Source organism: Spinacia oleracea, chromosome 6, assembly GCF_020520425.1.
Source record: "Spinacia oleracea cultivar Varoflay chromosome 6, BTI_SOV_V1, whole genome shotgun sequence".
Lineage (NCBI taxonomy): Eukaryota > Viridiplantae > Streptophyta > Magnoliopsida > Caryophyllales > Amaranthaceae > Spinacia > Spinacia oleracea.
Window position 1 is genome coordinate 139,291,254 of NC_079492.1, and position 14,691 is coordinate 139,305,944.

The 14,691-nt window shown below is 31.0% G+C and overlaps 1 protein-coding gene across 1 annotated transcript; it reads left to right on the top strand.

The window, feature by feature from the left end:
- Window positions 1-12,625: 12,625 nt before the first annotated feature.
- LOC130463222 (uncharacterized) lies at window positions 12,626-14,346 on the top strand. The gene is made up of 2 exons (XM_056832292.1): window positions 12,626-13,621; window positions 13,939-14,346. The coding sequence occupies exons 1-2, from the start codon at window positions 12,637-12,639 to the stop codon at window positions 13,962-13,964; spliced, it is 1,011 nt and encodes a 336-aa protein (XP_056688270.1). The 5' UTR covers window positions 12,626-12,636; the 3' UTR covers window positions 13,965-14,346.
- Window positions 14,347-14,691: the final 345 nt, after the last annotated feature.

The window sequence follows — 14,691 nt, forward strand, 5'->3', positions numbered from 1 at the left end:
TTTTTTTTTTACAAAGAGTTCATATAATTGAATATATCTCCGGCAATGTTGCAAATTAGCCCTCGACTTCAATCGATCGTTCAATAACAAAAACATTAAAAGTTGGATCGAAGCTTTTGTGATTTTTGTCTTATCACAAGTAATTGCGCCTCTTGAGCACCCCTTTTTAACATGTAAATTAAAATAACAAAACCTTCAAAATTAGTAACCGTGAATGTTTCTATATAAGTGTCTACTTTGTAAATGAGTTTTGATACCAAAGAACCAGCTTTATACTTTGTAAAATTATCCACGTAAATAGTATTTATTACAAAGTACTATGCAGTGACGGATATTCTATATGGATTGGGTGTGCCTGATCTCCGTAGGAAAAATTACATAGTGAATTTTGAGTTACGACCCCCCTAAATTTGTGCATAATTGTATAAATTGCATACTACGGAGTATATTGCTTAATTATTTCATCGGCACCCTTCAAAAAACTGTTCAAGATTTGCTCTTAATACTAGGCAGTACGTACAAGAAACTCCTTGAAACTCTTCTCAAGACTTTTATCAAGATTTATAATAAACTCATCCGGACACGTAGTGATCTATTTTTTAAAACATACTTGTAGATTTGTGTATGAGAACTCTTGCAATCAAAGTCGAACATGGAAAAAAGATTTCTAATTAAAAAAGAAGGGAATGTCAAGATCTTTCCACAATTAGCGAAAGTGACTCCCCCAACATAAGAAAAGCCGCCTTTCCTTAAATATCAAAACGTAGTAATATAAAAATTAATAACGTTGGAAAACCCTCATTTTAACTTCTTGGCTTGTTGCATGATTGATCACGATTTTCCTCAATTACGTTCATGGACACGTGTGTTACTTTCAGTGTCACAAAGATTAAACAATAAGATCGTACTCTTAGACTTATCCTTTCTTACAAGTTTTAGTAGGATATTTTGATAGGTTTTTTATATCCGTATATACTAGACTTTAGCCCGTGCGATGCACGGTTTCTATTAAATTGTTACGTTAAAATAAAACTCCTACATAAATCAACCGCTATATTTTATATATTAGATTACGGCAACTTTTGTGTAAGACCGCCTTACCAGAAAGACCACTTTGATTGTTTAACTAATTGGTTATATTGGTTAACTAATTAGTTCTAGTGTTTAACTAATTATTTTCATTGTTTAACTAATAGGTTCTAGTGCTTAACTAATTAGTTCAAGTGTTTAACCAAATGATTTCATTGCTTAACTTATATGACATCAAGGTGGTCTTTTATGTAAGACCGACTTATATAAAAGTTTGTACTTAGATTAAATTGATTTTTTTTTTTGGATTGAATTTCATTTTAGATTTATTTTTTTAATTATTATAGTGTTTGATTTTGGATGAAATTGTATATAAGAAATATTAATAATTATTTAATAAAAATATTTATGTGGCACCTAATTATTTATTTACGTGGCATTCGACTTTTTAATTCAAAAATAATTTTGAAGTCTTATTTTTTATTGGATGAAACCAATAAATTTTCTACTTGGCTCTCTAATATAGGATTAATGTTTGATTTTGGATTGAATTTTATTTTACATTAGTGTTTGATTTTGGATGGATTTTATTTTAGATTTATTTTTTTAATTATTAGAGCTTTTGATTTTGGATGGAATTGTATATATTAGAAATTAATTAATTAATTTAAATATCTATGCGGCACCTAATTAATTATCTACGTGGCACTCGGTTTTTTTAATTCAAAAATAAATTAGAAATCTTATTTTTTATTAGCCGAAACCATTAGTAATCCTAGGTGGCGCTCTAATAATTCAGCAAATATGCCTCCTTTATATATGTATATTAGATTAGCGGAAAGTCCTGTGGCGGATTGTAAACAGTTTTACGAGGGGCGACGGTAGGAAAAGAAAATTAAGTAATATACTATACAAATTTTACGGGGACCGTAACTAAAAATACCCTATAAATTTTTACGGTCATAGGGGCCGGGCCCACCTAAAGCTAACTAAGATCCGCCCCTGAGAAAGTCAATCGTGCAGTAAATTACTTCGTCCAGATTCACCAAGATATTAATCCTTATATACTTTGTGCAAAATATAATTATTTTTATTGTTTTATATCTTAAATAAGATAGGGTACAATTTTGGAAGAAGATATCAAGACTGTTGTTCTACATGAAGTATCTATTTTATTTTTCTGAAAAAAAAGCTTGTGGGAGGATCAAATCACTTTGGATATCTTTGATAAGATTTTCAAACACGTGCAGTTTTTGGTGATCGTGACTTTGGAAGATTTTAATTTCAATTTGAATATTTCCATGGTTAGAGGAACACCAACATCAAGATATCTTAATAAGTTAGGTACGAATGATTCTGAATGAGAGGGATTATGTGATCGTTCTGCTATTTAATCTATTTCGGTAAGTGGGGGTTACATGAGGAAAATTCAATACGTACTCCGTAATATTTATGTAACTCATTTTGTGAAACATTCTCAACTTAAAACTTATTCTATACCTAATATTCCTTTGACACTGATTCTTAAATGGACCTAGTTTACACTAAATTTATGGTGGACCATGCCAAAAATAAAGTTAACAACTTGATTCTAATTTATTTTGACGTGTTTATTAGAATTATTATGAAAAAAGTATTCATTGGTGCCGTTAGTACATGTTGCACTTGAATAATGGTTACCATATGAGTTATGACTATATCTATGAAAATTGAGGCTTAATTTGGTATAGTCACTATACTATGTGAACAATAAATGTGCATATGCATGTAATAAAGGTGTTAGATAAAATTATTTGTTTTGGGTCACTAATATTATTGTGGACCAGGTCCAAGCAAAAATAATCCACACACAATAAAAGTCATTGTATATGTAAAAATGATGTTAGAACAAACTGTTAACTTTGGGTGCACAATAATATTATTAAGGATCAGGTCCACCCAAAAATAATCATATCTTTAAATGATTTCGTTATAAGATAACCATGTGTTTATCGCAGTCATATCGTTGTATCACATCCTTCTTAGTTACACAAAATTATTTTTGATTTAGGTTTTGTTCTATTCATTTTATCTTATTGTTTACTCTGTATTATTTATTTTTGTTAAAATCATATGAAGTATATACTTGACCGAACTATATACTGGGAAATTTCAGGCCATATTAGACCATATCCTTTTCATTTCTTTTACTCATTACCATACGATCGAGTATATCCCTAATTATGTACTTGTTAAATTTCTGATCACCAGATATTTGGAAATACAAATTAAGACGAAATTAACAAGACTTCACTTGATATTATTTTTTTCTATAAATTGACGTATAAAAATGATCAACGTTAGTAAAATCGGGAGATCAAACCAGACTAGACTAAATTAGAAAATTCAACCCAAACCAGATTAGATCAGGTGAAAAGAACAAAGCCTTAAACGACTTATACTACATACTACGTACGTGAAGCATGATGATATTGTTTCAAGAATTACCTTGTTTTGAATGATAATCTTATTTTAGCCACCTAATTAACACTTTTACAGTAAACGAGAAGAAAAAAAATTAAGCGCTGTTTGGAAAACAATTTCAGTCACCTTAAATGATTAGGTGTTGATATTTAAGCCACCTTAAATAATTAAGAGTATTTGATAGATAACTGAAATTTTATTTAAGAGCAACTAAATGACTGAAAATTGAAAAGTTAGTATGATTAACGTTTAGAAATCAGCCAGGTGAGTTTTTTTTTTCACCTGACATGCATGAAGATTGGTATGTTCAATATACCATGCAAGAGGAGAAATTAAAAGAGGAGGAGATGTATCATTAAAGCAAACCGTAATATGTGGCTTGGGAATATGGTGAATTGATAAAAATCAAAGAAAGTGAAAGGGTTTGAAAATAAACATGCATGTGGCTTGATCAATGAAAAAAGGCATTCAAAATCATCATATTTTCCATATCGATCTATATAATATTATTACTATTCTTAGCATTTTAACTCATTTGTAGTATTTATTCTTACATATAAAATATTAAAAATCCGAGTCATAATTTATAGATTTTTTCCGAATCAAACTTGGTTAACTACGAGATTTTTCATTAATGACGGCCCCCTTTTAATTCATGACGGGTTCGCGATAGTAAATCTCGTCGTTAATCAACGATTATTGGTCTTTAACGAAGGGATTTTCCGTCGTTAATGGTATAATTTTCGTAGTGAAAAAAAACTAGTTTTATCAAACAAGTAATGCAAACAACTACCTTATCAGTTTCAGTTACTATCTTACCGATTTCAACTAACTTACCAATTTTAGCACAATTTCAACTAGTATTGTCAAACACAACCTTAAGTTGAGGAGCTAAAAATAATACTCATTTCTTTTATTTTGATTATCCTAATCCTAATTCAAAGTTCCTAATTTATTCAATATCGACCCTTCTATGCTACTCCCTCCATTTCTTTTTGTTGTATCCGTTTCCATTTTAAGCGTTTCATATTGTTGTATCCATTTAGAATCTATTCTATTTTTGGACATACATTTATCCTAAAATACCCTTACATTTCTATCTAATTACCAAAATACCTAAAGATTCTACCCATATTCCCACCTAATTTTCCCCACCCATAATATTTAATTCTTTTCCCTTCCCCATATACCCACTCTCTCACCTCCTTTATCACCCATCATTATCACTCCTCTCTCTTACCTTATTTCTTTATTATTTTCTCACTCCTTTATTTATTATAATCTCTTACACCCAATCATTTATCTTACACCCAATCATTACACTTATACCCATACAAACCAATATTCCAATTTTCTTAAAAACCACACCAGATTCCAAATGGATACATCAAAAAGAAATGGAGGGAGTATTACCGTAGACTACAGTAAAAGATTTGTTAGTAGGACGTGTTTGGTGGCCTATTTCACCAAACGGCAACTTTTGTGTAAGACCGCCTTACCGAAAATATCACTTTAATTGTTTGACTAATTGGTTTCATTGTCTAACTAATTAGATCCATTGATTAACTAATTAGTATTAATGTATCATTGCTTAATTAATTGGTTCCGATGCTTAACTAATTGGTTCAATTGATTAACTAATTGGTTCATTGCAACACCAATGTGGTCTTTTGTATAAGACTGCCTTATATAAAAGTTAGTATTCACCGAAATTGGTCCTTAATATTGATTTTGCACCATGAAATGAATATAACAAGGACCTAATGCATATTTTTAGATATGCATGCACGGAGTAGAACATAGTATATTAGGCGTAAATTCAACAGATTTTCATTTATTTTTTTCTAACATTCTTGATCAGTAAACTATATGGACGATGATATAGGTCGCAATTTGTGACAACGAAATATTGTCACAATCTCACATGTCGGCGTCTTATTGGTACATATAGGCGTCACGTAGGCTACACGTCATCAATTTTTTTTTTACTATCAATTCAATATTTTTACTATGAAAGTATATAAATAAGGTAGTCACTACAAAGAAGTAAACAAATATTTATTATATTTATAGTAAATATATACTTCCTTTTATCTTATAAATTACAAATAAAAAAATAAAATTTATAATCTAATAATATTTTTTTGTGTAACTAAAAAAAATACATCAATTTAATTTAAAAATACACTAATTTACATTTAATAATATATTTTATGTAAATAAAAAAAATTCATAATTATACATTACTTAAAAATATTATTTTAATTTGGAATTGGGTGATAGACTTGATCAAAGCAACTACGCAAGCAATTGAAACTAAATTAAGATGAAATACCTTTTTCTAATCTTTATTTTCTAATGTACTATATTTATATTTTCTAAGTACAAATTAGTAAATGTATTTTTTATTTTAGTTTCCTATATCATATAAATAATTAAAAGTATTTTTTCCTAATTTTCTATGCAAATTAGAATTATTTTTCTGAAATAAAAAATTAAATTACTCAATTGGTAAAGTAGAATATTATGATTTTCCTACTTTTTTTGTAACATGTATAATAGGTTATATAATCTAAATATTTTAGTTTCCAAATATATTTATGACATGTAAGCGTGCCATGTCACCATTGTGACACGGCTTAAAGGTCGCATGTTGCGACCTTTATCATTTCCGAAACTATATTATGCACCATGAAATGAATATAACCAGGACCTAATGCATATTTTTAGATATGTACGGAGTAGAACATAGTATATTATGCGTTATATTCAAGAGACTTTCTTTTATTTTTTTCTAACATTCTTGATCAGTAAAAAAAAAAAAAAAAAAACAGGTGCATTGATTACATAGGACTTCTGTAATGATCTCCTTAGACATAGTTTCAAGAAATAGACATGTCCATCCACAATAAGAGTCGTTTACTTGTTTCAATATAAGACTTAATTTGTGAGTGATTTAAATAAATGATGTGACGAAAGCCCAAAATGTTGACTACTGAATTGGTTGATAATTTATTTGTTTTGCATGCACCAAAAATTCAAATGACAAACCGACTGATTTTGAGTGTGATGTATTTGTTTCTCAAATTTGCTAATTTTAATCAAAAGTTTACGAAATCCACAAACCACAACTTATGGTAGATATTGTAGTAATTTTGTACAAATCAAGAAATATACCCGTAGTACATAGACAAAAGCACTATTTATTCACCTGATTTTTATTTATCTGAAATGTTTTAATTATATTATTCCCTCCATTTCTTTTTGTTTATTACGTTTTTCTTTTAGGGTGTTTCACAATGTTTTTTACATGGGATAATCTTTCATTTTATAAACTTATATATTGTCATTTTTTGTGCCAACTTTTAATTTTAATTGGTCCAATTTTTTCAACTCATTAAATTTCTAATTTCCCAAGTTTTACTTAGCTGATTTGACTATATTCAAAGAGACAATAAATGTCAGAATTTGGAAAAGTTAAATCAGGATTAATGATGGAATCTAAAATACTTTTTTAAAAAATGAATCTTTATTATACGTTAATAAACGTGCAAAAGTCCAAACGTAACAAAAAAAAAACCAGAGGGAGTAATAAATTATACGATTTTTCATTAAATGTTCATGAGTTTTGCCATAATTCACCAAATGTCTATGGGGTTTCAATGATACCCAAAATACCCCTAAAACAAAACTTAATACCCCAAATACCCTATACTTTGAACTCCACGTTAATGTCCCGTTAGCACAAATTCAAATTCACCAAATACCCTATTTTTAAATTTTATTTCACCAAATACTCTTATACTGAAACTTAATTCACCAAATACCCATATATTTGAAGTAACAATTTTGATTTCAAGCTCCATCTCTGAAATTTTAAATATATGAAGTTTATTTGAAATGGAATACTCACAGAGAGCCATGTGGCACATAAAAATCTTTATAAACGTCTTTTAATATATACGGAATATAGATGGAATAATGACAAAATATGAGAAAATGTTGTTTTTCTCATTTGTTTTTCCTTTACTGGTACTTGTGATGACAAATAGAACTTAAAGTTTATAAAGGTGGTGTTAAAAATGTTAGAAAACAATAACTAGACAAAAAAGGAAAATAAAAGAGGCTAGATTTCATAAAAACGTGCATCACATGAGCTAAAACTAGCTTTCCCTTTAGAATTAGAGCCCCTATTTGAGAATATAAAGATTGAGCCTATTTTGAGAATATATAATGTAATATTGTTAGTTTCTAATAGATCGTCTGACACTTATTTGACATTTGAAATGCCTACTTCTCCGTAGTAATATGCTAATTTGATATGAGTTGGTGATATAACATGAACTTGTAATTATCCATTCACGTCTTGGAGATATTAAAACTTCATATAAACCCGTCAAAATTGCCATCAATCTATCATATGTAATTTACTAATTACCAATAGTAATATTTATAGTAAACAAACATTTAATTATTACCCTAATAATATTTTTTACCAAAAAAGGTATAAAAAACCATCTTTAGATTGGACCATAAGCATCAATAAACCTTGAAGGAAGGCCCACCATACAGAAACCACAGTAATACTTCCTCCGTATTTTAATACTCGCAACGTTTGTTAGTTTCACGCATGTCGATGCACAACTTTAATCATTTATATCTTAAATTCTCTTTATGCAAAAATTATAAAAAGTTGATATTTTGAAAATACACATTGAGACGAATCTAACAAGATCCCACATGACTATGTTTTATCTTATATAAAAAACACTACGAATAGTCAAAGTAGATTATATGAATAGTGGCAAAAGTCCAAACGTTGCGAGTATTAAAAGACGGAGGAAGTATGCAATTAACAAAAGCCCAACATTGTCAAACACCACGTACACGAATACATTAGTACATTACCCACTTCCAAGGAACAGAATTAATTTCACAAGCATCCACTCAAGCCTTTTGTTGGAGAATCTGATTCATTTTTCATACTAGCGGTTCCACCATTTACACAAGTCAATTTATTGCAACTTCATTACCATCTACAAACCGTCCATAAAAAAAGGTCTCGTTATCTATTATGATGTCCAGAAAAGATTGCTGCGTCTTCCAATTTTGAGTGGATGTCAACTAATTTAGTTGGTAAGTCATAAGTGGTGGTATCCAAAACCTGTGATCGAATCTCATCTACAACATTTATCGCCTAGCCCTTTGTTACACCCAAAAAAAAAACAATCTTCCAATTTCGAAATGATACATGTGTAATGCCTAGTGTGATTAAATTTACAAACATACCCCTACTTGAATAGTGAAACGGATAGATGAAAATATGAAAGGCTATTGTGAACACTTTTTAATTATTATACTAGTTTTTGGGCCCGGGCGATGCCCCGGGTTATTACATTAATTACATTCACATTTACTTATATTATCTTTTTGCAATGATAAAATGAACACATGTAATAGCTTAGTGGTATAGACTTTAATGTTTAAACTCAAGGTCAAGGGTTCAAACCTTATGCAAACCATGTTTGATATTTTTTTTAAATGTGTATGAAGATTACATTGAGCAAACCACCCATAAGAAGAGTGCCACGTGTCACATAAACTTTTTTTTAAACGCCTTTTAATATATAGTATAGATAGATAGATATTATATGAGGAATTAGAAGATACGGAGTATGACGGTTATTTATGAACGGATGGAGTATTATGCATGGTTGGCATGTAAAGTCTTCTTTCATACGTTGAGAAGTTTGTATGGCGCAACAATGACTTTCAGCTGTTAGTTTAAACACATTTATTTCAAAAGCATCGATTTAACAATCCAGGTTCATGGAACTTTTTGTTAGCAATAGCTATGCTAGCAAGAATACGAATATATTTTTTTTTATTTGACGGGAAGAATAAGAATATTGAAAAGTTGTAAGTGATCGAAAGTACATTAGAAAGAGATGTATGCTTGAGTGCTTGTATTGATTGAGCCAAGTAATCTACCGGGCAAATTTTATGAGTATCTAACATAGTAACATGTTTTTTTTGTTTTTAGTAAAGGACAATAAACCTAACCATGTTTCTTTATTATGACTCTGTTATGTTGGACTTATTTTGGCTTATTTTAGATAAAATAAGTTCAGTTAAATTCAAATAAGTTTAGTTAAGTTCAAATAAGTGCAGTTAAGATAAGTTCAGATTAAATAAGTTTTTTTTATACACTTCACACACAAATAAGTTTTTTTACACACTTCACACACAAATAGTGCACATAGATATAAATCATTCCAGAATCCCGATAAAATAATTCCAGATAAGTTCATATAAATTTAAGTAGTATACGGATAAGACAAAATAAGTCGAACAAAACAATAACTTATGTCATATTACTTAATCGTTAATTGAAGTATTGAACAACATTTTTTTGGCAAAGACAATGAACATACCCTTAAGTAACATGTATAACATTTGTATCGTTTCTCGTATTTACTTATGAACGAAAATCTGTTTATTTAATTGCACTATGGCAAAAAAAAATGATGGTCAAAGTGAAATGGGTAAATAGTGCAACCAAAAAAAGTTCAAATATGATTAGAACCGAGGAAGAGCACATAAAATCAGAAAATGTCTATCCATATATGAAATTCAAGGGCTTTAAAAGTGAATATTTTTGAGGCTTATGATAGCTGGTTTTATTAATAGGGACATCTTACATTCTTACAGGATTTGGATTTCCTCCATTATTCACAAATATATTCTAAGTTACAATTATTCTTATGATACCTGTGGTTATCCCCTTATAATATCCTCTAACGAGCTTTAGGAGAGTGTCCCTTAAGTTAAGCTAATGTTCGAGATATGGGTCGGGTCACTATGAAATTAGCCAACGACTTGGGAATTGTTCAATTTTTCCCGAAAGATTGTACTTCATGATTATAAGAATGTCCACTGTACAATCGGTTGTACCTTACAAGATATAATCAATGTTACTTTTTCCCGAATCTTCTAATTTTAATCTTCCATATGAGATAACAAAAATAGCTTTAGTTAGTATTGCTCAAGGTACAATCAATTGTGTATTTGTGTACATATAAATTCCGTTAAAAACATTATTTAACTTATTCTATTTTCGAAAATGAAAATTGACTTAACAAATCCCAACTTGTAGGGCCTTCTAAGTGCGCAAGTGCGCAGCAGAGTCTAAAGTCCAGTTGGCGCTTTGCAATATTATTTGGGACTGCTAACAGTCAAACTAATAGTCCAGTTCATAGTTGACTTTAGCCCAATAGATCTATTTATACTAATGTTCTTTAGCCCAATAGATCTATTTATACTAATGGACTTTAGCCCAATAGATCTATCTATACTCTGAACTCAGAAGGGCCAGCGTTATTTTCCAAATATTAATAGTTTAACACAAAATGTATGTAATTAATTAGAATAAACTAGATTAGATCATGCGCTCACAAGGATATTATAAAATTATAATTTGACTATATTTTAGTAAAAAATATTTGAGTAAAAAAATAATTCCTAGAAAATAAAGTAGTATGGAGTACAAAAATTTTGACAGATTTTCAAAAGATTAATAAAGTTTTAGTCAAATATACTGAATCTTTTCATACAAAATTATTGAAACAAATAAATGAATAAAAAAAGAAAAAAGAATGGAGGAAATTTTTTTCATCGGGAAGTGACCCGTGTCATTCATGTTGTCTGTTTTAGTATAATGTAAGATAAAGTTTTAACGTTAATCACACATTCGCGCATACAAGATGCAAATTAATGATATTGGTTTAGTGGTGAAGACTGAATACTTCTGTAAGATAGGGCACATGTTCGAATTTCCCGCCCCATTTTTAATTATGTAAGATAGGCCTAGAATACTCGCACCGTTTTGACTTTTTGCACTATTCACATATTTTGACCCTATTTTATTTCTAGTATATGAAAACAAATGTTAGTATATAACATATTGTTGGCTTTATCTTAATATATATTTTCAAAATATTAAGCTTTTATAAGCTTTTATAATATATAGTTCAAGATATTGGTGGTCAAAATTGTACATTGACAAGCGTATCCAAATAAAACGATGCGTGTATTACGGGACGGAAGGAGTAATGCCCGGAGAAGTAAAGAGCCAGATACTCTAAATATAAGGGTGTATGGACTATGGTCTATGGTCTAAGGACTATGGTGTATAACTGTATATAGGCCAATGTTATAAATTCATCTTGCGACCCAACAAGCACGCAAACATTATTTAAATACTTCAATTTTTAAATTTGTACATATTAGTACAAAATTTCGTAAGTATTAGCAAAATTTTAGAGAATTTACTCAACTCTACTTGATTTGTTGTCTAATATGAGATGAACCATTTTAATCTCTAAGCAAAATACCAGCCAGAAAACGTCATAACGTCTTATGTATGCGGAGTATCACAGAAAATATAATAACGTCTTATGTATGTGTTGATTATAGCATGTTTAGTGATGCTGCTTCCCTAATGTTATAGTGTTGCTGCTGATGCTATGCTGTTGTTCTGCTGCTGATGCTGCTTTGTCAGCATACAGTCAGCAAGTTGGTTATGAGTTTGTTATAACAAACTTTAGAACAATCTAGATCCCTAAGCTGTACTATATATACTTCATTGCTGTAATAATTATATCATCATAAAATACAGAAAATCAGAAACTAAATTCTGCTTTCTTCTTCTTCTCTCAATCAATACTTTTCTATTCTGTTTCGTTTTTCTTCATGGTATCAGAGCAGGATCAAGGATCCTTGGCTCAATTTTTCTGAAAATTCCGCAAAACTGTTATCAGTTCTGTTTTTTGTTTGTTGTCAAATTGATCAATCGATTCTGGTGATTGTTCACTGGATTTGTGGTATTTTTTTTGATTTTGGATTTGTTTTTCCATTGGTTTCTGAATTTGTGTTGATCATCTTGATCAAAACTGCTGATATTGATCAAAACTGCTGATAATGGCTGCTGGTGATGAGAATGTTAACACCAATTCACACAGAGATCTTCCACCTAATCAAGATCCAACTAGCATATATTACATACATCCATCTGATGCTAATTCAGCACAACTGGTTTCATTCAAGTTCAATGGTGAAGAAGGTTTCACTAGCTGGAAAAGATCGATGCTATTAGCTTTATCAGCAAAGAACAAAATTGGATTTGTTGATGGAAGCTACATGAAGCCAGATGCTGGAACAGTAGAATGCAAAGCTTGGGAAAGGTGCAATGATTTGGTATGCTCTCTGATCCTAGGGAATCTGAATGAGGTAATTGCTAAGAGTGTTATGTTTCTCAAATCTGCAAGAGACATTTGGCTTGATTTAGAGGATAGATTTGGATTTGCTTCTTTGGCTCAAATTTATTCACTCGAACAAAAATTAGCTGAGATAGCACAAGGAAACAAGTCTGTGTCTGAATTTTTTACTGAAATCAAGTCTATATGGGATGCAATTGAAGAGGCTCATCCCTTGCCTTATTGCACCTGCAACAATTGTACTTGCAATGTGACCAAGAAATTTTTCCAAAGACAACAAGAAAAAATGGTCATGCAGTTCATGATGAAGCTCAATGATCAGTTTGCTACAATTAGAGGCAATGTACTCATGGTGCCTACTTTGCCAAAAGTTTCTGAAGCCTACAGGTTGTTTGCTCAAGAAGAAAGACACAAAGAGGTGTCTCAGGCTAGTAATCAAGTGGAAACATTGGCATTTGCAGCTGAAAAGAGAAGATTCAATGGAGATCACTGGAACAATAACAACAAGAGCTACAAGACTCAGCAAACAGGATTTCAATCTGGTTTTCAGAAAACTGGAACTAATACAAGATATGGTAAACCAGGATCCAACTATTATTGCACTCATTGCCAAATCCAGGGTCACAGTGTGGAGAGATGCTTCAAGATCCATGGTTATCCACCTGGTTTTAAGACTAGGGACAACAAAACAGCTGCTGTTTCTTTTGGAGGTGATTCTAATGAAGGAGAAACAACAGTGCCACAATCTGAAACTAATCCAGTGATTACTATGGACCAATATCAACAGCTTATGGATATGTTGGCTAAGCAACAGCAGAGTGCAGGGACTGGAACAAACTCAGCTATGATGGCAGGTAATATTTGTTTACTGTCTCATACAAATTCTAAGTGGCTTTTAGACAGTGGTGCTTCAGACCATTATTGCTATGACCTGACACAATTTACTAGTTATGAAGCTGTTAAGAAACAAAACACCTACATAACTATACCTGATGGGAGTATAATAGCTGTCACTCACATTGGTTCAGTAACTCTTAATGATGACATAACCCTAAATAATGTGCTGTATGTACCAGATTTTAAGTACAACTTAATATCTGTGCACAAACTGTGTCAAGATTTGGATTGTGAGATTCACTTTACTCATGACAAGTGTTTTGTTTGCTGTCAGCAAGGGAAGTTGATTCCTCTTGGTGATGTGAAGTCAGGCTTATACAATTTGGCAGAAAAGAAGTTGGGAGAAGCTAATTCTGTGCAGACACACACATGTAGTGTAGCTTGTCTCTCTACTGTAGACAATGCCAAGTTGTGGCACTTAAGACTTGGTCATTTACCTTTCAGTAGGTTGAAACTAATAAACCCTAGCTGTGTGATCACACCTTGTTTACAGGATACTATCTGTCAAGTATGTCCTGCTGCCAAACAGACTAGACTTAGCTTTCCTTCTAGTAGCATTAAGTCAACTAGTCCTTTTGATCTTATACACATAGATATTTGGGGCCCTCATTCTGTAAAAACTCCTACTGGATGTAATCAATTTCTGACAATTGTGGATGATTATACCAGATTTACTTGGTTACATTTTCTGAAACAGAAAAGTGATTGTGTTACTGTCATGAGCAATTTCTTAAACATGGTGAAAACACAGTTTGGAATGACAGTGAAATGCATCAGATCAGACAATGCTAAAGAGTTTTGTGAAGGTGACATGAAAAAATTATATCAGACTCTTGGCATTTTGACTCAAACTAGCTGTAGTCATACTCCACAACAGAATGGTGTTGTAGAAAGGAAACACAAGCATTTACTAGAAACAGCAAGAGCATTGTACATTCAATCTAAGGTGCCAAAGAGGTATTGGGGAGAGTGTGTCCTTTGTGCTGCTTATCTGATCAACAGGATGCCTCTACAATCCTTAGATCTT

Coding starts and splice junctions, on each gene's coding strand:
- LOC130463222 (XM_056832292.1), top strand. CDS start 12,637: ATGCTATTAGCTTTATCAGCAAAGAACAAAATTGGATTTGTTGATGGA. Junction 13,622..13,938: donor AAACTCAGCTATGATGGCAG/GTAATATTTGTT, acceptor GTTTGCTGTCAG/CAAGGGAAGTTGATTCCTCT.